Raw genomic sequence first — 27,956 nt, forward strand, 5'->3', positions numbered from 1 at the left:
GGATCCAAAACATAATTCACTTATCTGAAAAGTATTCTCTTTTATTCGGATTCAGTATATTGCATCATCTATCATCTGTTTTTACAAGAATATTGCATCATCTACTCTAAAATTAATAACCAATCCTTTATCTGAAAAAAGGGTTATTACCGACCTTTGTAGTATGGGTGGTAGTAGACATTTGATTTTACTTTCAAGAAAATAAATGGACAAATAATTCAAACAAGAAATATAGTTTTAAACCGATTATAGGAGAGGTTTGCATCCATGCTTTCCTTTTGTAAGTGATGAATAATACTGAAGACGGATCTCTCAAATAAGTATTATGTAGGTTGAGCAAGATTCCCATCATCCACGAGAAATGAGATCCTCCTTGGATTCACATGTAACCTCTAAAGAAACTCAAAACAAATAACTTGCCGACCATAAAGAGGGGGGGAAAAAGGAAAAAAGATAAACAATAAAACTAAGAAAATCGACAATGAAGGAAGAGAAAACAGAACACTCTACAATTCTTGCATTACGGAGGCTCAAGAGAGTGCGTACTCATGCTGGCATGCATTAATGGGGTTGAACTTTCATCAGTTAGGCCTTCATTTTCTTTATATATGTATAAAAAAAAAAAAAAAAGGACTATAAGTTGCTCTATAAGCCAATAAACCTTCTGTGACAGGCCAGCAAATGCTTACAAAGGTTGTGCTGCAAAAGTTTTGGTGATCACCATTGCTTCTTTCCCTTTTTCTTTTTCTTGTTGGCACTGCCACTATTGCCACCACCGCTCTTGGAGCCACTTCCAGTCCGGCCAGACGGACTCTCATTGGAGGTACTGCCACTGAAATTGTCAAACATTCCTGCTTGCACTGCATTCTGTAACCACTCAAAGAATTCTTCCTCTGTCATGCTCTCTTCCATATTAGATGCCGGCACTTGACCACCCCTTTGTCCTGAACTGGTTCCCTTTCCGCTGTTATGCTTGGAGGTTACACTAGTGTTGACATGGAAACTCGGCTTGTGGGTGTTGGCTGGACATCTCATTCCCTGCAAAAAAAGATGAGCATTATACCTTCTACTTCCATGTGGAGGTGTAATGGTGGTGCAAGGTTCAGCATGTGGGGTCGTTCTAAGTGAGCATCTCCTGAATTACCCATTATGCATAATCAACTAGATTCTTCCACCTAGCCACAAAATGTTTATTCAATGGTAGCACCAGTTTTAGATATAGATCAGAATTTTTTCTCTCCTCTGAAAATGGATGAAGCTGGCATTTAGACACCAAAATAACACTTGTATCATCCAACTGTCTTTGATGCAGAATTACAAAACGTAGCTGGTATTCAAATGCAGTTTTTTTTTTTTTTTTTATTGGCATCGGGTGTCCAAGAAAACTGTCCCGACTAATCCCAAGGGTACACATGCCTTGCAAGGAGTTTCCCGCAAGTGCACCTTGGGTAATTCATACGTTTTGTGGTGTTCAACTTAAAATACATGAATGTCATTTTAAATAATGTTTGGAAGCCTAAAAGAATTGGATTTAGAAGTTCCACTTTGGATGACCTGGTACCTTGTGGCATCCAATTGTGCAATAACATATTTATAGTTTCTTCATTATATAGTCTTAGCCACGGTACATTCACATGAGGATATGCACATAGGTTCAGAGAAATCAGTTAAGCTAATGAAAATATACCTGACAAATATACCATTCGGTAGCATCATATATCCTGCTATCAGCGCAAACATATGCAACAGGAGCATCTACCTGCTTACATAACGTTAAGATAAAAAGAAGAATCAGAATCCAATTCTATAGTATACTCCATGAAGGACATGGTCACTTTTATATCTATACTATGGCTCAGGCTCAAGATTATAATCATGTTTTCCTGTTTTTTTTTTTCCTTTTTTTTTTTTTTTTTTGGGGGGGGGGGGGGGGGGGGTGACTAACGATGAATGGGTACTGGTCAAAAATGGATTGCTGGTACATACCTTCTGCAGCAGTCCCAAAAAGAAAGGCTGCATAGACTGTTCAACCCATCCATCACCATCTTTTGCTTGATGAAATTCATTGCAATCCTTCAAAAGGAAAATTCCCAGAGTAAGGTCATAACCATCAGGGACAACTCCTTCCTTCTAGGGAAAAGAAACCCCTTGTTTATAAAAAGCTAGGCCATGTCATGCAAGGTGGGTAGTACACTTAGTGACAGCTTACACAAATGCATTCCAATTGAAGAATAGAGATAAAGGGAAAGGAAATACCTGGCACCATCTTGCTTGAGATTTTGATTTCTTGGTGTGCAACCAGACATGATTGTTGCCACACTTTTTGCAGGCTATTTGCCTTGAATCTCTAGAAGGATCACCACCAGCCTCTGAGCGTGCAAATCCAGAGGTAAAGAAACCATGCCCTCCATTCTGGGAATCAATTGCATCAAAAGCTTAAGTGAGACAAAAGAACTCAGATAAAACTAGAACAAGTGACGACTAAATGCTCCAAAGTAGGTGCAATGCTGTTAGAAGCTTTGATATAACAAAACACGCCTTACTTATCCAAGAAGATAAAACAAAGAAAGCCTCGCTTACTTTAGAATCTAGAGCCCAATGAAAATCACACAATTTAGTACTCCAAGTGTAACGACCCGCCCTAATAATTCTAAAGTCCTAATATTGATAATTTTTATTAGGTCTAAATTATATTTAATGGGTCATTTATTATTTATTGTACAAGTTAGACTCCTTTTAGAATTTAAAGATCGGCCATTAGAAATTTATTTCAATTTAAAATCATCACAAATTGAAGTCCCCTATAGTCTCAGTCACTACCAATCCTACATCGAATGAACAACTAGATCATGAATTTAAATTCAAAATCTTCTTGAATGATCGCGACCGAGTCCAACTCGAACTCGAACTCGAACTCGCCGGCACCATCTCCCAAATCTCTCTATAAATATCTTTCATTTCGTGTTTTATTTGGAAAAAATCATAAATCTCCGTAAGTGCAATGGCCGAAACCAAGATACCCAGTTCAGCACCGTGTGTGCCCACGTTCACCACGTCAATAGCCTGCCTCATTCCTCTCATAACATCCCTCACATTTTCTCTCTTTCTAGTTCACGTGATCGATTTCATACTGGAAATATTGGATTAACACTGCGAGGTAAGTAACTTTATCATAAATTAGGATTAGCATACGTTAGCTAGTTATATGTATTATTATTAAAGTCAGTTCTTTGGAAGCTAATGTTTATATACTACGCATGTCATGATATTTGGCATTTGCAAGCACATCATTCATCATGTTTCATTCTGCATATTATAGTTATGTATGTATTATGCATCTCACGTTCTATAAGACATGTAAGTTTTCATAAGATCGAGTGTAAAATAAGCTCAGACCAGTTGATCAGATGACCATTTAGATGCATGGTACCAATGCGATTTATGGCTGGATGTGCAAGCCACGAAGCTAAGCATGGTCCACCATAGTATGCTAGAATACCATTAGCAGCTCCCCTTGCGGCCGTGGGATGTGGGATTGGTGCACAACCTTGCATACATGATTAAGTGTGTGGGCCAATATAATAGCTAATAAGTAAAGATAAGTCGTGCATGTCATAGCATACGTATGAACATTCATGATTTTAAGTTCTCAGTATGAAATATTTTATGAAAAACCTTATGTTAAGTATGTTTACATTATGATGGGTTTCTTACTGAATTATCGATTCATTTTAGTTGTTTTCTGTTTTTAAACCACCCAAGATTAGAATATTTATGAAGGTAGAGTTGCAGGACGGGACTTAATCCAGGGAGGCATGACAGTGGCCTAGATCATGTACACATATGTTAAGTTAAGATTTTATAGCACAAATTTTGAGAAATTTTAATAAATGCTTTCACGCACTCTCTTTTATGATTTCAGTATTTTTAATAAAGAATGATATTATAAGGAATCTTTGTACCAGACACTTCCTTCAGAATAAAAAAAAATATTTTTCAGTCAAGTTAAGTAGTAGCACTCCGGCTTCCCCGAGAATTTCTAAAAATGACTTTATTATTAACCATGGGGAGTTGGGGTGTTACACCAAGTAATCTGATAAAAGACAATCTCAATGCAAAATCCAAAGAAATTCAACTAGACACATGCCGAATGAAGATCAAAAGGGCATGGCTAACAAGTTCATCATTAATTAATTTGCTGTATCAGATCACCATCCCTTTTGAAACCCATGTTCATGGCAATGCAACAAACAAGTGTAAGATTGTGGGAAATCTGAAATTAAGTACAAGCAAAGAGATATTTGGCAGGCAAAAATTTCCAGACAGAAATGGCCGATCAACTCCTATGAAACGAGGGATGGATATCAGATGTCTAAGGAATTCCCATTCCAAAGGTTTGGTTCACATAATTAGGTCAAATGTATTGATCTAAACAATAAAGAAATACCCATCACTTCCTCTTTTTCCCAATAAATGTGTCAGTCAAGTCTATTTGAAAAATTAAAATTGTTAAAACAGCCTTTCATTCCATTCATAGTTAGGGGGGCATGCTTGTCTCATGTGATCTGACTTATTATTAGAGCACGAGAACTGAAATTCACCACCTCCTTGTGCTCAAGATTTCCACATTTTGTAGGAAAATCTCTCAACCTTTCATTGATTCCCGCATCCAGTCCCATGAAAAAAGCATTACAAATACGAATATGAAGCAGAAAGGGTATAGGGTATCCATTTCCCACACCCAAATCTGTCAAACAGACAGCTAAAAAGGGGGAGGGGGGGTGGTGGTGGTGGGTGTGCGGGGGAACATATGTATACATACCTTTTGAGAAGTATTTTGGAACCTTCTGAATAAGTTCAGCAACTCCTCCCTTCTTAATACATCATCATATGCTTTTCGCTTCAGAGTATCTAGTAGAACCTAGAAAAAAAAATCATAAATAAAACAATATATTCAGACAGGAATGAAAAAAGAGCATAAAAAATTTGGGACAATTGAAACCAAAAGATTTACCTCATATGCATTTTGAAGTTTCTTAAAAGCTTCTGCGGCCTTTTCATTCCCCATGTTCTTATCAGGATGGACCAACATTGCCTGGAGCCAATTAAAAAACTGAGTCAGTAAAAGAATACTCTCCTTATCTTCTATACATTTAATGAAAAGATGTTAAGAAACAGCACAAAAATAAACCAATCTCTTTAAAGTCGCAAGATACATTTTTGAATATCAGCATACAAGGCTGATAATGCTAATGAAACTTCCAAGGGAATAACATAAAAAATAAGTATAGCCAATTATAACAAACAGAGAATGCCAGTTACCTTTTTCCTATATTCCCGTTTGAGTAGAGAAACATCTATGTCCTCGTACCGGGACAAGCCCAACACGGAGTAGTGATCGGTGCAGTTTAACAAGCGAACCACTTCTTCTTCAGAAGTTATCTCAGAATCAGCCCCACTGGTTGACGGAACTCCTGGACTCCGATCAGCTGATAACCCTGGGTCAATTTCAGAAGTCGAAGCATGTTCCGTTTCACTATTAAAGAACCCCGGTTGACCTTGCATTCCAGCTGCTTGTTCTGAGAACCTATTGGGTCTTCTATGCTTATTCATATTATTCTTCAGGAAGTATATCAGAACATCACTCGAAATAAAAGAAAAATTCAAACCAATAAGCAAACCAAGCCATCCAACGTATGCCCAAGCACAATATATGGAGTACGTCGTGGTGATTAGTAGTGCAACACGTTCGTGGCTCAACATGAATGCCAACCCTGAGCTTTAAACAATGTCAAACCCCAGAGAACTAACAAATATACAGATAAACAAGAATGGTAAGGTAAGATAATCACCTCCAAAGAAGATGACAAGTGCTGTTGTCCAAAAGCTTCCATAAAACCACAAGAAAACAGTTCCAGTAATGGCAACAGTCAAAATTGATAGAGTGAACCCGACAAAAACACCAATAAGTGCAGCTAAGGTCTGATTGATCATGACACATAATGAGAACATAAGAATATGAAAAGTACAATAGCTAAGGTAAGGAGATGAAAATATAACCAGAAAAGCACAGCACTTGATGCAAATTCCTCAGAAATGAAAACTGTGAGAGAGCATTTTACAAGAGATAAAGCAGGAAACCATGACAACCATTTTGAAAAAGTGCATAGAAATGAGTACTTACGTCACTTTCTCACTGTTTTGATATAGCAGCATGTGAAACATGTCAGACATCACATTTACATCATGCTATCACCTAAAGTGTCAAGACTAGAACCCAACCAAACTTTTAAGCCCTTATGGTTTCATCATTAAATCCTCAATTTTACATATTGTGAATGTACAAAAAATTTTTGATTGGCATTGAGTGTCCGGGAACAACATCCCAACTAATCTCGGGGGTGCACAAGCCCTTGGCAAGGAGTTTCCTGCAAGTGCACATTGGGTAATTCAAGGGAAAAATCCCCCACATTTACATCATGCTATCACCTAAAGTGTCAAGACTAGAACCCAACCAAACTTTTAAGCCCTTATGGTTTCATCATTAAATCCTCAATTTTACATATTGTGAATGTACAAAAAATTTTTGATTGGCATTGAGTGTCCGGGAACAACATCCCAACTAATCTCGGGGGTGCACAAGCCCTTGGCAAGGAGTTTCCTGCAAGTGCACATTGGGTAATTCAAGGGAAAAATCCCCCAATCAGATGGCCTCTAAAGATTGTTTGCACATTGGGGGAGCATACGCCCAAACCCAAGGTCTTTACCACTTGAGCCAACCCCTAGGGGTTTTCATGAATGTATAAAATGAAAGCTAAAGTGCAAAACCTGGATATTTTGCTTTATGTTTGCCAGAGTTCATGATCCCAAGACCCTAGCCTGGATTTTGAAAAGCAATTCATGTTTGAGGTTGGTTAAAACAAATAATGAGTTACATGTGGCATCTACAAAGTTCATCTCCTAATAACCAAACAAGAATAGACATGTGCCAATAGGCATAAATAGGCTGCATAACCATGGACTGCAACTCCAGTATCACCTCAATATACAAAAATACCATCCTACTTAACAATTCACTAGGTGATTAAACCGTATCGGTAGTTTCTTTAAAGCTTCTAGCAAAAAAGCTATTTCCTATGATCTCATGTCCATAACACCCATCCCACTGATAAACTAAGAAGTCATTTAAAATCAAAAGTCCAAGATAAACACATCACTTACAAGAAAAAATTCAGTGCATAAAGCATTTGCTTCAGCATCCTTTTTGAAAGATGATAAACCTGTTTAATTCACATGAGGCATTAAATCTTTCAAATAGGACAAAGAAAACAGGTCTATCATCTTTCAGGTAGGACAAAAAAACCCATCATCCAGACTCCAAAATACAACCACAACACAAAAGAGAGGTGCAGTACTCATTTCAGGAATCTCCACTATTGCACATATAAACGGTAAGTACACTGAAAAGCGATGAGGAAATTGAGATACCAAGGAATATCCAAAGGGTCAATAACTAATTCAATATGGAAAATCAGGATTCTCAAGAATCAGTAATCCTTCTTTTTCTTTTTCTTTTTTACGCTGATCTCAAAATCATAAAAATAACAAACAGAATAAATTGCAAAGATTGGAGGAAAAAAAGGACTGAAATATAGAAGCATCTTATCTTCAATTAGTTTATGAGCTGAATCCAATCATTAATGAAGCACCAAGTTTTTTGCTGGCTCAAACATAAACGGGACTTACCAAGACAATAAGAAATTTGAGCATCCCAACCATAGCAATTACTGAGAAAATGCTGAACCATATAACTGAGAAGAAGGCTGTTGTCCCCATGCGTAAGAAGGAATCAATGCCTCTAAGAAAACATTCCAACCAAACCATTGATATAAGAAGCATTATGCTCCCAAAATGCATAAGCCATTTCCAAACGACGGGATACACTTGCTCAATCTTCGTTCTGGTATAGTCACAAGCATTCAACATTTTGGTTTTGAGAGTCATAAGCAACGGTCTTTGCCTGTCGAGCCATTCACTAGCTGCCTTGAAGACTAACACAACGAATGCCCTCAAGCTTCTAAGCACTAAAATATCTGAAGACTTAACATTTTCTATCATGTTTCTAATATTCAAACCATTAGGCAAGAATGCCAGGCTACTTATTGTATGTTTTCGACCTTGGTTAGTATGTAATATCCCGTTTTGTTCTTCAGCTGAAGCTCCAATATTTCCAATGCAATCTGCTAAATCACTCCCAGAAGACATTGGTTGCTCTGGACCTTGCATTGCATCCATTCCTTGCTTCTCTTCCCTCAACATATTCTCTGATTTTTGTGCACTCTTGCTTTCATCTCCTGGATAATTGGTTTCACTCACAATCTCAGCAAAATTGCTTGATTGGCTACCATTTGGGAGTTCTTCTCCAGGTAACACCTTTGCCTCTCGTGGTTTTCCCCGCCCTCTAATATTTTTCGGATTAAACCCTGAAGTTGAACCTCTTCTTTTATGGTCTAGTGTCTGGTGGTCCACCCCATTCTTTTGTTGATTACCTTTTCGAGCCATGACGTAAAAAGTCTTGTGATATTGTTTCAAAGGGATTCAGGTTAAGTATTTTCTGATCCACACCAATGGAGCCATAGGCTAGCTAGGGAGAGAAGTACAACCTGTCAACAAACGGGCAGTTTACCAAGTTTACTAAATAGACACTGTGATACAAGAATTAAGAGCATACATGCATAGTAAATCATAATAAAGGATTACCTGCATATCTAGCAATGAAAGTATGAAAACTCGTGATATGAGGGTCAGCCTTTAGTTTGTTAATACTCACCCATGGTGGAAGGCAGTCCCCTCCACCCATGGGCAAAGTTCTATAATGTCTATATGAAGGTGATACTAAGCTAAGAAAAGAAATTATTACGATCCCACATCGACTAAGTATAGGATTGGTTGGTGGTTTATAAGCCCCTAGACACCCTTCCCTTGTAAGTCGGTTTTCAAGGGTGAGTTCTACCTAGTGAGTTCATAACAAATGGTATCAGAGCCACCCCACGTATACAGTCCATGTTGGCAAGGTTGCAATCATGCGGCACGGGGGGTGATGCCGGCATGGTAGTGTTCGTCCGGGGCTAGGAAAGACTTAGAGCACAGCCAGCCCGTGTGAGCGTCAGGACCATCGTGGACATCGGCTGCGGAGGGTGGTGGTTGTTACAATCCCACATCGACTAAATATGGGATTAGTTGGTGGTTTATAAGCCCCTAGTAACCCTTCCCTTGTAAGCCGGTTTTTAAGGGTGAGTTCAGCCTAGCGGGTTCTTAACAGAAATCAACATAGATTGCTAACAGAATCCTGAAGAACAAGGAGAAGCCACATGGCTAATTAAGTATTACCCAAAACTGATAATTTCACGCCAGAAAAATTGAAAATTCATGTCCAACGAAAAAATTAATTTAGTCTTACTAACTCCTTTCTCCGCGAAATCTAACACAAAACTGTACATGATTATTCATGTATATCTCCAATCTTCTAACTTGAGCTTCACAGTCCTTTCCACACCAAATTTTAGAAATAAAAATTCACAATATTCTTATCCTGAACAACAAGAAATATTGTAAGAATGTAAATTAAAAAAGAAAATGAAAACCATTTGAGAACCAAACAAAAAATTTATTTCAAGAAAACAGAAACAATAAAAGAACCCACTTCCAAATAATGAATAAAAATGTTGCAGTAATGAAAAAAATGATATAACATGGAAAGTAACGTTGAGAAAATACATATATAAAGAAATTGAACGATACCCAGATGAAGAAATCTTGCAATTATTCAAAGGAAAAAGAAAGGAAGCAAATAAAGACGTACCTGAGCCGCGGCTAAGTTCAGGTGCGTTCCAAAGTGAAAATAGGCCCTAAAGAAAGAGTCTTTTCTGGGCTTTTCTTGATAATCTGTGTATTGATACTGTTTATTACACTACACAATCTTGTTCTAATTGGGCACGTTGGCTGAACGGAGCAAAAATAGGCTGTGCATATATATATATATAGTTGTCAGAAATCTGGGAGTTTCACAGTCTAATGGCTCTGAGCAAAGGAGTTCCTCTCTTGACTCATCCGTGATGTTTGAACGTGGATCTGTTTGGCTGACTGCCTGTCCATATTCTGGTCACGGATTGGGAACAGCTTGCCGTGATATATCACATTATCATGTATGGTAGGAAGCAGAGCTATCCCCTATTTTTTTAGCAATTCTGTTTCTAAATTTTATCGTATTTAATCATATGTTGGAATATCACACATTTTCATTGACTCCTATTTAAATAATTAATATAATAAATCATTTAAAATGTATCACATCAATAAATTTGACTAAAAATAATCAAATGTAAAATAAAGAATAACACTGTTCTCTTTTATTTGTTTTCCTTTTCTGAGTTTGTTTTTCTTTGATCCACCTCTTAGATTTTCAATGCTTAATTATGGTATGAGATTAAATATATATATATATATCTTTATGAATTTTAATCATAAAGGTATAATTTCACGATATTTATTAAAAATTATATCTTTATGAAAGTATGAAACTATTTAATCAAAGTAATTAAAATAAATAAAGTGGATTTCCGATAATTATTAATTATTTAGTACTTTTTAAAAAATAATTGCAAATAGCAATAAAATATTGTTAATTTCACTTTTGCATATCTCTCTCGTATTTGAAGTGTGTTTCTTTTTTAAAATCATTTATTAGTTTCTACGAATGATTTTTAAAATATTTTATTGGAGAAATCGATTAGAAAAATCAAATACAAGTGAAAATAATAATAATTTTAATATAAAGATTATAAAAAATTGTAGAAGCTATAGACATTTTTTTTCCCCTTTCTTTATATGTTATTTACATCTCCGATGATGCTTTGGCGATGCCTCCAATGAATATCATAATTCATAGGCCCTGGACAGAGAGAGAAAGCGGCCTAAAAACTTTTTGCTCTATGGAATCTGTAGTGTACCACCTCAGAGTCAGTAATAAGCATGATATTTGGTAGGTGATAAGTGAGGCTTTGTGAAATGCCCTCAAATTAATGGCCAAAAACTACCCAAAGTGGGCCTTTTAATTGTCAAAATTGAATGAGGTTGGTCTTTAAATACGTCTCATCGAATCATTATAATTTTTTTAAATTTTTATATAAAATATAATAAATATTTTTTTAAAAATTTTAAAATAAAAATAATATTTTAATAATATTTTATTTAATTTATTTAAAATCATCTCATCTCATTTTACTATCCAAATAAATCCTTAAATTGTTCATTACATGAGGAGAAAGAGATTATAAAAAAACAATGGAGTCTGTATTTCCCCATTCAAAATGCTCTACAGAAATAAATAAATTTAAAAAAAAAAACATATAAACATAAGTCAACCTTCAAAGTTGCATTTCACATATTCTTTAAATAAGGAATTTTTTTTGTTGGTTGGGGGTAGAGGTGCAAACTCAAATCGAAAAATCGGACCGGACCGGACTGAACCGAACTGGTTTTAAACCGGTCCGGTCTGGAACCAGTTTTTAAAATGTAAAAACCGACCGGTTCCTGTTCTGAGATTTTTTGGACCGGACTGGATCAGTTGATTAAAAAAAATAAAAAATAAAATTTTTATATATAAGTTTTATACAAAATATTTTTTATATATTAAATATTAATATATCTAAGTTTTATATATAATGTATAATTATAAATTTTTATGTGAAATTTTATATATAACATATATATTCATATATGAAATAATTTCTTATTATAATTTATAAATTATTATATAAAATGTTAATACTAAATCACTAAAAGTTTATAACTAATACTAATATATAACTTATAACTATACCAATAGTCTAATATTAATACTATTATATAGTCTAATATATTAATAAAATTATAAAACAGTTTTTTTTTAATCAATTTTTTTTTATAAACAAATTTTTAATGACAAATTGTGAAATTTACATTTTAAAAAAATCGAAAAATCGGACCGGACCTGACCAGAAACTGGTAAAACCGGAAGTTCCGATTTAGGAGAGTAACCAGTGCGTAATCGGTTTTGAGAAATATAAAACCGGTACATATCGGTTCGGTCCTAAATTTTATATAAAACCGAACCGGACCGGACCGGTTACACCCCCAGTTGGGAGAACGACGTTGCTCCATCAATGCATGGTTTGACTTTAAACAAATATTCAAGCCAGAAAATTGTTATTTGACTTTAATTTTTTTTTTTCTAATTTCTTAGGTTGTGTTTGGTTGCAAGACTCAACTGAATTCAGTCTAATTTTAAGTTGAGCCTAACATCCAAACACCAAAGTTCTTCGTTTGGATCATCAACCCATCTCAACTCATTATTACAATTTTTTCAAATTTCAACACAAAATATAATAAACAATTCAATTTTTTCAAATCTCAAAATAATAATAATATTAAAAAATAATATTCTAATAATATTTTAATATCTCAACTCAACTTATTTCAACATCCAAATGCAGTCTAAATTACTAAACTCATCTCAACTCAAAACTTCCTTACATGTGGGATCCATAACTTTTTTTAACTCAACACATCTTTTATACGTGAGACTCATAATTTTTTTCAATTTCCTATAAAAAATATTAAACACATCTTAACATCTAAATACACTTTAAACTCATTTTAGATAGGTCCCACATAATTCACTTCACTACTCGACTCACTAATATTCATAAAAAATTGAACTAAGCTAAATTCAACTTAACATCCCAACCAATTATAGAAGAAGCCCAGCTTTCAAGAATACAGTTAATAGATTGGATTGATCCAACACCACAAGCAGTTGAATTTAAATTGAGGCCTAAGACGAGAACTTTAAAAGACCATTTTAATTCCGATATGATAATGTAATAATCTATCATGTTGAGTATAAATACTATAAATTCTTTTTTTCTTAATAATTACACACTAACTATTGTAATTGCTTTGGTTTGTCTTCATCTATTTTTTTCTTAATTACATCTTTTCTCTTGCATAACTAATAAGGTTAATAATTAATAATTATTTATAATAAAAAATAAGAAATAGTTTTCTCAGAAATTTTTATTTCTTAATAATCATTCTAGTTTTTTTTTTTTTTTTTTGTAGAGAACTTCTTTCTCGAGGGCCTTCTAATATTATTTCTTAAATAATTTTAATATCAATATAATTTCTTAGGAAGTTTAAGGGCTTTTAATTCTTAATGGAGGCCATTAAATTTCTTCTTAAGAGGCCTTGAGTAGTGGGGGGACAATTGTCTGACTTGGGTTGGCATTGAACCGGCCATGCCAAGTAATGGTACATATAATTGTGGAGTGTGTTAATATCACGCAACCATTTAAAAATTTGTAAAGTCCATTATTAAAAAATTATTATTTTTATATAAATGACATTGCATCGTTTTGAAAAAGAATAAGTTAATGCAAGCTCCATTAGATGCAATTTAAACCGCTTGCATCCTGCCAATGTCAAACATAGATCATTAATTAGGGTAGAATATGTGTGTTTAAGAGAAGGTTTATGTCGCCATAATTCTGAACTTAAAGAAAGAATAAGACCTTAGGCTGTAGAGACAAAAATTGGGTGTAAGGTGATTATGTCACTAAAGAAGGATCGACAAAATTGGATTGTGTAAATTTGTACTCCAGCATAATCATGAGCTGCTGACACCTAGGAGTACAAGTTTACTTCATGGGCATAGATGGGTTACATGGACGGAGGGATGGGTTTGACGGACAGAGATTTTCGACAGAGATGGGATGGGTTCGACAGATCTCCACTGAGGTTTTCAACGAGTTGAGACCATTGAGTTAAGAAGAGAGAGATTTTCGAGATTGAGACAATGCATAGAAGAATGGAGAGAGACCATGCTTTCGACGGATTGAGACCACTTGGTTGAGACAATAGGTTGAGAAAAGGAAAATTTTCAAAGTTGAGAAGAGGGAGATTTGTGGGGAGAAGACGATGGGCTGAGAATAGGATTTTCACTGGACTCACACTTATAGTAAGTCTCATGAGATTATTACATGTCTTAATTTTATTAGATGGTGTAAAATGAGAAAAGACACCCCGACCTATTTGAAGCCTTTCTTTTCTTTAAATATTGAATTTTCTTCGTAGGTTGGGGAAACGGCGTTGCTCCATCAATGCATGGTTTGACTCTAAACAGAGATGTAAACAGAGATTAAGGCCAGGAAATTGTTATTTGAATTGATTGGATTGATCCAACACCAGAAGCAGTTGAATTTAAATTGATTGGTTTGTCATCATCTATTTTTTTTCTTAATTACACTAACAATCTTTTCTCTTACATAACTAACAAGGTTAATAATTAATAATGATTTATAATAAAAAAACCAGAAATAGTTTTCTCAGAAGTTTTTATTTCTTAATAATCATCCTAGCCTTTTTTTTTCTTTTTTTTTTTAGAGAACTTCTTACTCGAGGGCTTCTAATATTATTTCTTAAATAATTTTAGTATCAATATAATTTCTTAAGAAGTAGGTTAGGTTTGAATAGTGAGTTGAGATGAGATAAATAGAAATAAAAGTTAAAAATTGAATAAAATATTATTAAAATATTAATTTTTAATATTATTATTATTTAAAGATTTAAAAAATTAAATTATTTATTACATTCTTTGTAAAAATTTATGAAAATTATAATAATAAAATTAAATTGACTGAGAGTATTTCTCAACCTAAACTGAGCGGACTTTTAATTCTTAATAGAGGCCATTAAATATTTTCTTAAGAGGCCTTGAGTAGTGGGGGACAATTGCCTGACTTGCATTGGCATCCAGCTAACCTTATCGAGTAATGCTATATATAATTATATAGTATGTAAATATCGTATAATTATTTAAAAAAAGAGTAAATTTTATTATTAAAAAATTATTATTATTTTTTATATAAATTTCATATTTATTTTTTTTTAAAAGTAATTGAGCAATCCTTACACACTATTTTAAATATCATTTCTTTTTATGAGTTGTATCTGTTGCTGACCCATTCAACACGGCACTGAAATAGATCCTAAAGGACAATTATTGATATTTTTAACCTTTTAACGAATGACATATCAGACTAACAAGTAACAACTTTTTTGAAAAATCTAAAAGATCTTTTAACCTAACAAAAACAGCATAAGAATTGGAGCAGGTTTTGGGATACATTACTTAACACCGACATTAAAACAAAAAACAAAAAGCAACCAAAAAAAAAAGAAAAGAAAAGAAAAGGGTTTTGAGATGAAATCACATGTTTCCTTAGTGGCTATAAGTGACTCTTAACAAATACACATCCTGGAAGTCAACGAACAAGCTCCATTAGATGCAATTTGAACCACTTGCATCCTGCCAATGTAAACTTCTGCTGGTACAATGTTGAAAGTGGAAAAGAGAAGAATACTAGTATGCTACTTTTCTTTTGGTACAAAACGAATGTCTCCATGGTCAATTCACAATAGGCCAATAAAGAACTAGACCTCATACATTTTCTAAAATCAACATCGTTGAATAAAGCGAATATCTCATTTGAGAGCATCCCAGAACACTTTCAAAATCTCCCGATGTTGGATAGGAATAGCAACATCAACAATTTTTACAAGTTTCTTATTTGTGAGAAATAACCCTATCTGGCTAAAAGTAAACATTTTTCCAGTTTGATCAGGCAACACAGCTGCAAAAGAGATGACATTACATACACTTGCTTTATGCAAAAGAGATCAATCACAAAATCATCTTAAAGTTACCAATGAGAGAATCAAAGCCTTGAGATGTGAACTTAGGATCTTGATGTTTCATGAAAGCCATGAGAAACAGACTAAATAAACATTGAGCCCTAGCAGCATTGAACTATACATGGGAACGTGCTGGAGTAATAGCTTATCAAGTGAAGGTGAACTGAGATAGCTTTGAGTAATTTGAGCAAGGAACATTACTTACGAAAACGAGCCATGAATATATGCACAACGAGAGGTAATGATCAACTTTCACAAAGAGCATCTTTTATTTCTCTTTCAAGCTGAGCAATAAAGAAAATTTAATTCATAAATCCAAGAAGAAAACTGCCTCACTGTCATCCGTTGCAAAAGTGAGGAAATCCAAGCCAAAGCCAACAGCTAAAACTGAAAAGCTTACGGTGAATAAGCCATATCATCCAATTATGACAAATAAAATTAGCCAATTGGTGCTTGCAATAAGAATTTCATGAACAGAAGTTCAGCAGATGTAGTCCACACCTTAATGACAAGAGAATATTGTGCTTCGAAATGCATGTGCTGAGAACCACAATGGGAGTGCAGTGCTGTTATTCACAGAATACATCACTTTCCACACTCGTTTCTTCCGCTGATAAACCAATACCTGCTTATGAGTTGCTAGGAAAACATATTCACCAGTCTGACTTATCGGGAAAATGCCAGGCACAAGTCCTCTGACACATCTAAGACTCACCCTATCTGCCAAATGCCATTCTTCCCTCTCATAGTCTTTCAATACCCAAATATTCAACCAAGCATCTGATATCTGAATCACGGACAAGCAACCATCGGATTCCAACAAATAAATTCTATTCCCAGACCCATAGCTCACTTCACCCGGCAATGACATCTTCCTCCATATGTCACAATGTAAATCAAGCACAAGAATACACGAACTACCCGTCAACCAATGCAAAGAGCCGTTAACAAACACGACTTGATTCCGTTTCATATGTGTAAAATGGTCATCTTGAAAAGACACAAACTTCCTCCATCTGTTGAACTCTGAATCAAAAACCAAACATATAAAAGTTCCATCCGACCTATGACCAAAAGAGCGGTGATAACCTGCTAACACAACATTAAACTTCTGACTCGATGAACAACATGCCAAACCAACCAGAGTTGCCTCACCATCAGGGTAAAACCTTGTCACTGGCCTCTCTCTACTCCTAGGAAGCAACCTAAACTCCCTAGTCATCGGATTGCAGACATAGTATACACCCTTATCAGGAATACTAGAGCAACACAACAAGCCATTACAAGAGGCTCTAACCTTGACTCTATCTTTCAAGAAATCCAACGAAAATTCAGAAACACCACTGAGATTATCAACACAAATCAAACGAGATTTCAAGTCTGATGCCTCTGAAACCTCAACCAATACCATCAAGTTCTTAACAGACAATTCATTATAGAGCTGAACAAAATACTTGTCCTCAGACAATCTGTACCAAAGTTTACACACGGTTTTACACATAAACAAGGACTTCACAGGCAGTCTTGCAAGAATTTGAAGAATAACTTCGTCCGGGAAAAACCCATCTCCTCGAGAATTCATAATTCTTCTCTAAGATACAAGTAGAACTTGAGGATGCCCAAATGTGAAGATCGATAGAGAGGTCCAAGATTTGCTTACCAGTTGAAAATTACGTGATGGGTATTCGGTGAAATCTCAATTGATGCCGAGGATCCAAGTAGGGCTTTGACTTTCAATTGAAACCTCAAATGCTCTTGTTTGACAGTTTTAACATATACTAATTAATCGACCAATGAAATGGGTCTGAGACGTAGGGGTTATGAGAAACCGGCTTTTGTTGGGAAGGGAATCTGAGAGATTTGCAGAAATTAAGAATTACGCAAAACAAATTAAGAAAAAGAGAGAATCAGAAAAGAATTCGAGAACCGGAGGGAGAATATGCCAGCGAGTGAAATTATAACAGACGAACGAGATTATCGGTTGTGATTTAACTTCAGAGAACAAAAGGCTTGTGGGCGGCAAATGGGCCATAGAGTGTGATGAGGTAAGGCATAACGTGTTTGATATGCAAAGGGAACTTGCAAATGGGCTTGATGTCATACTATGTCCTCAAAGTTCCAACCCTATGTATTTTTCACTTGCTTTTCCAAATTTTTAAGTTTATTTTTTAATTTAATTTAATTTATTTCTTCTAATTATTATAATTTTTTTTAATTTTTATATAAAATAAAAAATTTATTTTTTTCAAATTTTAAAATAAAAATTATATTCTAATAAATTTTTATTCAATTTTTAATTTTAATTTTAATTCATTTTATCTCGTCACTTCTATAAAAATAAACGAGACCCCCAACTAAGGTTGGGCATGAATAGGATCAAGGTTGGGCATTATAATAACAATAAGTTTTTTTTTTTTTTATAAAAGGATCACATATCATTCATAAAAGAGGACGTACAAATATGACTTAAAAAAAGTCAAATACAAACATTAAGAGCTCTCCAACACACTACCGTGGCTAATATGGTCTAGTCCAGATGACGGATCGTTAAAGACCTAAGTCTAAAGAATCTGTCATACAAATCTCTGTTCCCAACAGAGAAAAAGTAATCAGGTGACAAAACCCATACCTCGACTAAGCGGAATAGGGTACACCAACCCCATACACTGTCAAAGCAGAGAGGGGACAACACACCGTTCGGACCAAGGTCCGAAAGGACAAAATTTTTGGATTTTATATTTTCTAAAAAAAATAAACAAGACACGAAATAAATTACAAGGAAAAACAACTGAAATAACAGAAAAAGACAATACTCCGGCAGCTGTGGTGGCGCGTGCAGTACATGCGCCTCCTTGGAAGAAAACCGTCGACCGATCTTGGAGGTGCTAGACTCACAGGCCCCAGGGAGACGCACGTGGCAACGACAGAGGCCTCCTGGCGGTGCAAGAAAGCCACTCACCGAACGCAACCACAACCTTTGGGCCGTGCGTGTGGGCTACTCGTCGCTCCGTTTGGCGCCACCTTTGGTAAGTTTGAAGATCGGCAATTGGGCAACGCCATGGAAAGGCGTGTACTCCTCTAAAGTCGTCGGACATTCCAAATCTGTGATTCTCCTTTATTAAGCTTGCAAAACACAATAAATATAAAAAAACAGAGCACTACACAGAGAGGAAGATGGGAGAGAGGGAGGGAGGAGGAAGGAGCCGAAGCTCCTATCCCCTCGTTACACGAAGGTTAAAAGGTAGATGGGTTCGAGAGAGACACTGTCCAAACTTTTTTAACAAGTATGGACTTGGTAGGCCAGTTTTTAATCGCCTCGCATTAAGTCTACGATAAAATCCATGTTTAAGATTGCAAGAAGGTCTCCTTCTTTCATCTTCTTTAGTTTGCTTGGCTTGATCTCTGTGAGCCAGCATGGACTGGTAGGTTTTGCAGAGAACAAATGACCAGAATAAAGAAACCAACAAGACAAAAGAAAATATTTTAGAGTCATCCGTCAGAGTCATAAGCTCAATCCTCAATCTAATCAATTAAGATATTTTAGATGAATCAAAATATAATCAGATGGTAGAGTCGTACAAAGATTTTTGTAGTCTTTTTAGAATCTTGAGCCGACAGTCAGTCAAAATAATAAGGGTGATGCTACAACTTCGCTGGGCTTAATATTATTTTATATGTATTTTATTTAAATAATTTTTTATATAAATTTTTTAATATTTTAAAAAAATAAAATAAATTTAAAATATCATTAAAAAAATATTTTCTTAATCAAAAAATAAAAAAAATATTAAAAAATATTTTTTTAATCATGAAGTAAAATAAAATTATAAAAAAAAATTTTATAATTTTATTTTACTTCATGATTAAAAAAATATTTTTTAATAATATTATGATTTTTTAAAAAAAATATATTTAAAATGGTCATGTTACAATCTCAGCATGAGGCTTTCGTTGGGCTTAGCATGTACTTTTCTATATATATTTTGTTAATTTATTTTTTATATAGATTTGTTTTACACTTTTAAATATTTTTTAAAAATAAAATAAATTTAAAATATCATTAAAAAATACTTCCTTAATCAGAAAGTAAAAATAAAATTATTAAAAAATATTTCCTTAATCACGAAGTAGAATAAATATTATTTTTTATTCTACTTCATGATTAAGAAAATATTTTTTAATAATATTATAATTTTTATTTTATTTTTCTAAAATATTTAAAATTATTAAAAATATCTATATAAAAAAAACTAAAAATAAAACACATATAAAAAAATGCTAGAGCCCAACGGGAGCTCACAGTGGGGCATCTAGCATTTTCCAAATAATAATTACTTGTGTTTTATATAGTCGGCAAGTAAAAGAAAATGATAAGATTATTTTTTATTTTTTTATTAATTTACTTTTTATTTTATATTTAATTTTTTAAAATTTTATTTAATAATTAAAAAAGTGATTATTAATAAAATTATATATATTTTAATATTTTTTAATAATAAAAAATGTTAAAAAATATTTAAAAGAAAAAATAAAAAATTTAAAATAAAAAATAAAAGAGGAGTATACAGGTTAGAAGGATATGATTACCTGCAAGTAAATGAGCAATGGGTCAACTAGCAGTACTTCCCCTAGTCCTTAGGGACCATGTTCTTAAATTTTGCCTAGAAAACAAAAAAAAGTGAAACAATTTTAAAGATGATTATTATATACATAAAGAATAAAAAAAATTACATAAAAATTATTTTATAAATTAACATAGTTTTAAATGATTTATTAAATTTATTTAATAATAAAAATAATTTTATAATTTAATGTATTATATTAAATCACATCAATTTATAGATTTATTTTTATATAATTTTTTTAGGGATAAAATTTTTCTTATTTAAAAGACTCTGCACCTTAGGTAAAAGTCTAGTTTTTATATTGTATTGATCAAACCATAAAGCTCTTCAGGATATATTTTCCGGGCAAGTGTCCTTACAAGAAAGAAAACATTGAGAAGGATTCCTATTCCAGCACCTTAAAGAATTGACGGTCGTTATTCAGACTCTCCCTCCTTTCTCCTCTATATTAATACTCTTAATTCTTCATAAAAAAAAAAAAAAATACTCTTAATTCTGCCCACTACACAAAGCGGGAGAGTCCCACCTCTCACCCCCAGCTCCCCACACACATAAACGTCGAAAGATGTCTCTGGTAACAGCAGAGATGAAGGCGAAAGCCGAGGTATATCACGGGGATGAACTTTGCAGAGAGAAGTTCATGCTGCTGCTGTCAGAAATGGGGTTGCCGGATGGTCTGCTAATCTTAGAAGACATAGAGGAGTGCGGGTACGTGAAAGAAATCGGTTTTGTGTGGCTGAAACACAAACAGAAGAGAGAATACAGATTCGACAACATCCTCGTCTGCTACGACACCGTTGTCACTGCCTACTTCGAGCCCAACAAGATCAAGAAACTGACTGGTGTCAAGGCCAAGGAGTTTTGGATTTGGATTACGTTGAATGAGATTTATGTAAAGGATCCTCCTGCAAGGTGGATCACTTTCAAGACTTCAGCAGGTTTGTCCAAGTCTTTTCCAATATCGGTGTTCGTCGGAGGAGATCAGGAAAATTGATGGCCGTGAAGATCATGAAGCAAAGGAGCTGGGGACAGACAATTGTAATTATAAAAGGTATTGATTTTAGTACAGATTTATTGATCTTTTATTTTGATTATATTTGTATATAAATATATAATTAATGATATATGATATATGCTATTGTTTCTCTGGGAATGGGTTATCTTTTTGCCCTGCTCTCTGTATTGCGAGACAAACAAGAATAGAATATACTTAATTACTTAAATATTATTCTTAAAGAATATGCTAAACAAGTGCCTACAATTTCAAAGGCTACCAATCTCTTTCCAAATTCTTCACGCAACCGACCAGAAATAATTTTGGCAGATCAGATGACGTTGCAGCGTGCAAATTAATAGAAATTGGAAGGTCTCTGGGGTGATGATCCTAAGATAGAAAGGTTTCCCTTTGCATGGGAAATTAATGATAGGGACAGTTCGGTATAGAAATGGGAAAACAAGTATGTGGTTCAATCAATGACAGCTATTGCTTAAGAGGATCCAAGTAAGTGCACTTTTGTGGTTTGGAGGGGCCGTAGAGTAGACATGCACATGTTTGCTGCATCCTCGATTTGAATGGATAAGAATTATTCATAACCTTAACCCTGCATCATCTATGCCTCAATTATATGTATCCCAATGATTCTTATCGTTCTTCATAAATTGTTAGTTTCTGCAATGAACAATGGCATGACATGACTCTTGAGGAATAAAGAAGCTTGACAGTAAGTTTCAACCCGCCCCGCCCATGAATGGAAACATGGCTGCCACCCCTCTTAACTTTATAAGGCAGCTTTGGGGTATGTAGAGGAAGCGCCTAAAGTTGCTCTAATGGCTGTTAAATATGCATAAAGCTGCCTAGAAAGAAAAAATAAATTTTAGAAGATGATTAACAAAACATCATCACAACTATCTACATGAATAATCAGTACATCATATTGAATTAGAGAATCTCTCTCGGCCATCGTGAAGGATGCCGGCCCCGTGGTTTCTCAAAGATGTTCTGTATGACAAGCATCAAACTACGTACGTGAAAGTGTCAATTTCATAATGTACAGCCTTGCAAAACCGGCACCACATTTGTGGAATCATTCCCACAACAACCATTTCTCCTTTCATTTCCAATCCAAAGTCCATTTTTGAACCACCATGAAGTATTTTTAGGTACCTTGTGTGTGTGTGTGTATAATGAAGTGCATTCTTGTGGTTAGCAAGAAAACAAAGCGAAAACTTGATTGGAGATGTTCAAGATCCATTGTCCTAGACTGAAAGCTTCATCCTAGTTGACGTCTATAAAAAGGTAGTGTCCCATTCATTCAAACTGGCCGAATAGTTCTTTCAAACCCCTTTACTGCAGAAAGAGGAAATTGTAGCGGGCTCTTTTATGGACTTACCTTTTGTCTGTGTATGTAATTAGCGTGGGGAGTGGGGAAGAACAATGGATGTAGAATGAAGAAGATGAAGTGCACACAAGCTGTTTGTGAAAATGACTCAAGGGCCAAAAGATAGTATTGTTAATAAGGTTATTCGAGGGAATCCCTTAACCTCCAGAAGTTCACTACAAAGATGTTCTTTTTTTATTATTATTATTATTATTATTTTTTATGCCTACTGATTTTACATCATTTTCCTTATACATTTCTCTTCTGACATGTAACTAACTTTACTATTTGCTAAGATGACCGTCCTTGACTCAATAAACACTGACAGACTCACGTAAAAACGCACTATTTGGATTTTATCACCAAACATTGCGTCTAACTGATATATACTAACCTACTAATCCCAAAATGTACCGTTTGGAGTCTTTAATTCCCAAATAGTGTGTATGACAATTATTCATTAACTCAGACCCACGATGACTCCCCTAAAACGTTGCGTATCATCCCATCTTTATAAGCCTGTCTCCACGCACCGTTTCACTACTTCACACACAACACTCCATACGACGTCATTCCCACTTCAACCTTAACTTCACTTTCACTTCACGAACCCAAACACTCCTAGACACTTCCACCCCCTTCTAACCTTCAGTTATCTTCTTCTTCCTCTGCTAGGGTTTTCAGTCGCCGGAGTCTTGACAAAATCTTCCCCATCAAAGTACCTTGCCCACAATGTGTGAGTAAAGGCCTTGAAGTCTCCACAACAACTCCTAGTTGTTCTCCTCAGTAGGCACCCTAACCCATTTCGCGAGTACCTCGGTGACAGCCCTATCTCCCTACCTTCTCATTCGTCTGTCGATGATCTGCTCTGGTTTCGACTTCAACTCACCCATCTGATTTGTGGGCGGAAGGGAGGAAAAGGCTTGGACTTGGGAACCAAGTTTCTTCTTCAAGCATGATATGTGGAACATTGTGTGTATCCTGGAGGAATCGGGGAGCTTCAATCGGTAAGCTATTGAACCCATTCTTGTCTCTATTTGGAAAGGCCCATAGTATCTGGGGGCTAGTTTCAAATTATGTCTCAATGCTAGTATTTTCTGTCTATAGGGTTGTAGTTTTAAATAAACCCAATCGCCTGCTTCAAATACCCTATTTGTTCTTTTTCTATCTGCATAATGCTTCATATGGTTTTGTGCCTCACTAAGATTGTTTTTTAGTAACTGGATGACTTGGTCTTCGTCTTTTAACACATGATCTACCATTGCATTAGTGCTAGTTCCTGGAATATAGGACAGTATAGTAAAGGGAGGGTGCCCATGCACGGCTTCAAAAGGAGTCATTTTTGTCGAAGTGTGATAGGTGGTATTATATCACCATTCGGCCATAAGAAGCACAGTGACCATGTCTTAGGTTTCGCCCCTGCGTAGCACCTCATATAGCATTCCAGACTTTGTTGAGAGCTTCAATTTGGCCATCTGTTTGAGGATGGTAGGCCGAGCTGAAGTTTAAAGACCCTTGAGAATGAAATAGAGCTTGCCAAAAAGAACTTAAGGAAATGGGGTCCTTATCTGACACCACAGACTTAGGGAACCCGTGCAGCTTGAAAACATTCTTCACAAACTCCTCTGCTACTACCTGGGCAGTGTAAGGATGGGCTAAGGCTATAAAATGGGCATACTTTGATAAACGATCAACAACCACAAAAATCACACTGAATCCCTTAGAGTTAGGTAACCCATCGATGAAATCAAGGGATATATCAGTCTAGGGCTGATTTGGAAGGGGCAAAGGTTGCAGCAACCCAGCTGGATGTGTAGTCTCATACTTCACAGCCTGGCAAGTCTCACACTCTTACCAGCTGTTTAATATCTTTCTTCATTCTCCTACAATAAAAAACACGCTTAACCCTTTGATAAGTCTTTAAATACCCTAAATCACCAACTTGAAAATCCTTTAGGAAATCCCTGATTAGTGTGCAGCTGTTTACACAATTCAACCAACTCAGAAGAGTCTTGGTAACTATTTTTTAATTCATCTATCCAAATGAGAGTTGGAAAAGAAATAATAATTGAGCATGAACCCTCTTGTAATTCCTCCTCCCTTCGAGAAAGGGCATCAACCACCTTGTTTTCTTTTCCCTTCTTGTATTCAATAAAAAAATCGTACCTCATCAACTTTGTTAGCCACTTTTGTTGGGCCTCAGTACCAACCCGCTATTCCAACAAGAACTTGAGGGCTTACTTGTCAGTTTTCACAATAAAAGACTGCCCCAGAATGTATGGCCTCCATTTTTGCACAGCCGTGACTAGAGCTAACTGCTCTTTCTCATAAGTAGATAGTAGAAGTGTCTTTCCCTTAAGTGCTTGACTTAGGAAACAAATTGGCTGCCTAGACTGCATTAACACTACCCTAATTCCCTTTCCGCTTGCGTCGTATTCGATCATAAAAGGCCTACTGAAATCAGGCAATTTAAGGACTGGTGGATAGGAAACAACTTGTTTTAAGGTTGTAAATGCCTTGCTGGCCTCCAAGTTCCAAGAGAATCAATTCTTCTTGAGTAAAGAGGCAAGGGGTAGCAATAGGTCCATAATTCTGGATGAATTTTTGGTAGTACTCTGTGAGCCATAAGAATCCTCGTAAGGCCTTCACATTCTTCGGCTTCAGCCACTCCAACATTGTGGCAATTTTGGATGAATCAACCATCACTCCCTTGGCATTAATTATATATCGCAAATAGTCAATTTCATCCATCGCAAACCTACACTTAGATTTCTTTGCATACAAACTATGTTGTTTTAGCATGGTTAAGACCTCCCTTAAGTGAATCATGTGCTCCTCCCGAGACTTGCTATATACCAATATATCATAAAAAAACAAAAATACAAATTTCCTCAAAAAATATTTGAAAACATCATTCATCAACTCTTAGAAAGTTGTTGGAGCGTTGGTGAGGCCAAAAGATATCACCAAAACCTCATAATGGCCACCGTGTGTAAGGAAAGTCGTTTTAGGAATGTCACTAGGCACTACCATGACTTGGTGATAGCCCGATCGTAAATCGAGTTTAGGGAAGATCACCAAGCCAAAGAGCTCATCAAACAACCCATCTATGACTGGAAGATGAAACTTAGCCTTCACGATTTTCTTATTGAGTGTCCTATAATCCACACAAAGCCTCTAACTACCATCGGCTTTGCGAACCAGCAAAATAGGTGACAAGATTGGACTAGAGCTGAGTCTAACCACCCTTGACTTTAATAATTTAGCCACTATTTTCTCAATTTTTATTTTTTGATAATAGGGGTATCGGTAGGGTATATTGGTTATGGGTTGAGTGTCTTCCTTGAGGACTATTTGGTGGTCATGGTTGAGGGGTGGGGTAGCCCTCGAGGTTCATTGAATACATCTTTAAACTCCTCTAACAATTCAGAAACTCGTTCATCCATGCTTTCATAATTATGTTCTTTCTTTTCATCGCACACAATTTGTAAAAGAATTCTCTTCCCCTTAGCCATAGTTGCCTTTAGCATTTTGTCACTATCCTCCACAACTGAATAATTTAATTTCAACTCTTTTAACTCTATTGTTTTCCCTTTTAACACAAAACTCATCAGCAACTTTAAAAGGTCCCGTGTTATAGACCTTGTAAGCCCCAAGGTCTCTAACCATTGGACTCTAAGTACAATATCACACTCAACTAGGTCTAATAAATGAAAAGGAGGTTGGAGAAAATTACCTTGTACCTTCAACTGTATTGTTTTGTACATCCCCTCACTGCTTAGATTTTGACCATCAGCTACTCTCACCTTTAAATTGAATGAATAGTCCACTGGCAGCTGCAACTTTGAGATCAAGGCTGCATCAATAAAATTGTGTGAACTGCCTGAGTCCACTAGTACAACTACTTGCTCCCTCCTGATGCTTCCCACCAATTGCATAGTTCTCGCAGTAGGGGTTCTAGCTATAGTAGCCAAGAAAATTTCAAGTTCTTCATTGTTACTGGGCAGCATCTCCATCTGCTTGTTTTCCTCATTTTTCTCACACGGCTCCTCCTCCTCTTCTTCAATTCTTTCTGAGGCAAAATCAAAATCACAACCATTTTTTAATTTGAATAATGGTTGATATTTTATGAATTTTACATGGTAGTTGTTGATGTCGATGTCGTGTTTCACAGCCCGAGCAATACCGCGATGTCCAAGTTCCAAGTCACTTGCAACTAATAGAGAGAAGAGGCTCCGGTGAATCTTGGGATCACTTCGATGCCTAAGTCAGTGGAGAATTCTATGAAGAAAATACATAATGATGGTAAGGGTTATCAGACAGTGAGCGAGAGACCCCCGTCAAAGGATCTCCCTTATTTATACATGATATTGGCTTCGCTGTCGAGGGAGATCATGATGCGTCAGGTGTCAGACCCGCCACCACCTATGTTCCTATCGCCCCAGTGTGTCAGTCTACGACATGGTAGGAGATCGTGCAGTGTCAGCCATGCTGGGTTTGTCTTGCAGCCACCTCGCTAGTAGGACAGTGTGTCAGGTTGCGGGCGAGCTGTCCTCTGTACGCGGGTGGGGCCCGTGGGGGGGGTGCGAGACTGATGTTGTTCGTTGCCAATCTGTTGCTGTTCGCATGCAGTCAGATTGCTTTGTGATAGGGTTCGACAAGTTAGTAAGCCCCGGGACGTTCCCTTGGCACCTCTGAACTTGGCATCGGTAGGCCATCCTGGGTTGGCTCACGTTTGGTATTGATCCTTTGGCCTGGTGTCCTTAGGTTCCTTCCTTGGGCCTGGGGCTCCTTAGCTCGGTCTTCTTGGGCTCGGGCCCTTCCGGGATGGGCTCTCCCTCACAATACTGTTGGTACTGATCTTATGGCTCGGGGTTCCCAACTTCCTTCCTTGGGCTTGGGGCTCCACAACCCGGTCTTCTTAGGGTCGGGCCCTTCTGGGATGGGCCCTCCCTCGTAGTAGTATATCCTAAAAGACTTAAAATACCTTGATCCTTTAAATGTATAAGCAACATATATAGGTGTACGTGTACATATAAAACTAAACCATCATTAATGTTAATTTAATCAAGAAGGAAAAAGCAAGATCTAATCAAGTGCTTAGGTAATAAGTCTAAACTGCCATAGAATATAAAATATGGAATTAATGTGATGTTAATAC

At 35.8% G+C, this 27,956-nt stretch overlaps 3 protein-coding genes across 3 annotated transcripts; 1 reads left to right on the forward strand and 2 right to left on the reverse strand.

The window, feature by feature from the left end:
* Window positions 1-482: 482 nt before the first annotated feature.
* LOC108982291 lies at window positions 483-10,164 on the reverse strand. Its single transcript, XM_035691952.1, has 10 exons — window positions 9,863-10,164; window positions 7,747-8,663; window positions 5,853-5,982; window positions 5,323-5,774; window positions 5,015-5,095; window positions 4,823-4,921; window positions 2,257-2,412; window positions 1,987-2,073; window positions 1,688-1,759; window positions 483-1,038 (listed from the first exon to the last, which is right to left on the reverse strand). The coding sequence occupies exons 2-10, from the start codon at window positions 8,560-8,562 to the stop codon at window positions 718-720; spliced, it is 2,214 nt and encodes a 737-aa protein (XP_035547845.1). The 5' UTR covers window positions 8,563-8,663; window positions 9,863-10,164; the 3' UTR covers window positions 483-717.
* A 5,568-nt stretch (window positions 10,165-15,732) lies between these two features.
* Window positions 15,733-17,748, reverse strand: LOC109021087 (F-box protein At5g49610). Its single transcript, XM_019003634.2, has one exon. The coding sequence runs from the start codon at window positions 17,372-17,374 to the stop codon at window positions 16,295-16,297; it is 1,080 nt and encodes a 359-aa protein (XP_018859179.1). The 5' UTR covers window positions 17,375-17,748; the 3' UTR covers window positions 15,733-16,294.
* A 3,029-nt stretch (window positions 17,749-20,777) lies between these two features.
* On the forward strand, window positions 20,778-21,561 carry LOC109021088. Its single transcript, XM_019003636.2, has one exon. It carries the CDS (start codon window positions 20,983-20,985, stop codon window positions 21,409-21,411), a length of 429 nt encoding a protein of 142 aa, XP_018859181.2. The 5' UTR covers window positions 20,778-20,982; the 3' UTR covers window positions 21,412-21,561.
* The last annotated feature ends 6,395 nt before the right edge of the window (window positions 21,562-27,956 follow it).

This window comes from Juglans regia, chromosome 7 (genome assembly GCF_001411555.2).
Source record: "Juglans regia cultivar Chandler chromosome 7, Walnut 2.0, whole genome shotgun sequence".
In the NCBI taxonomy this organism is placed as follows: domain Eukaryota; kingdom Viridiplantae; phylum Streptophyta; class Magnoliopsida; order Fagales; family Juglandaceae; genus Juglans; species Juglans regia.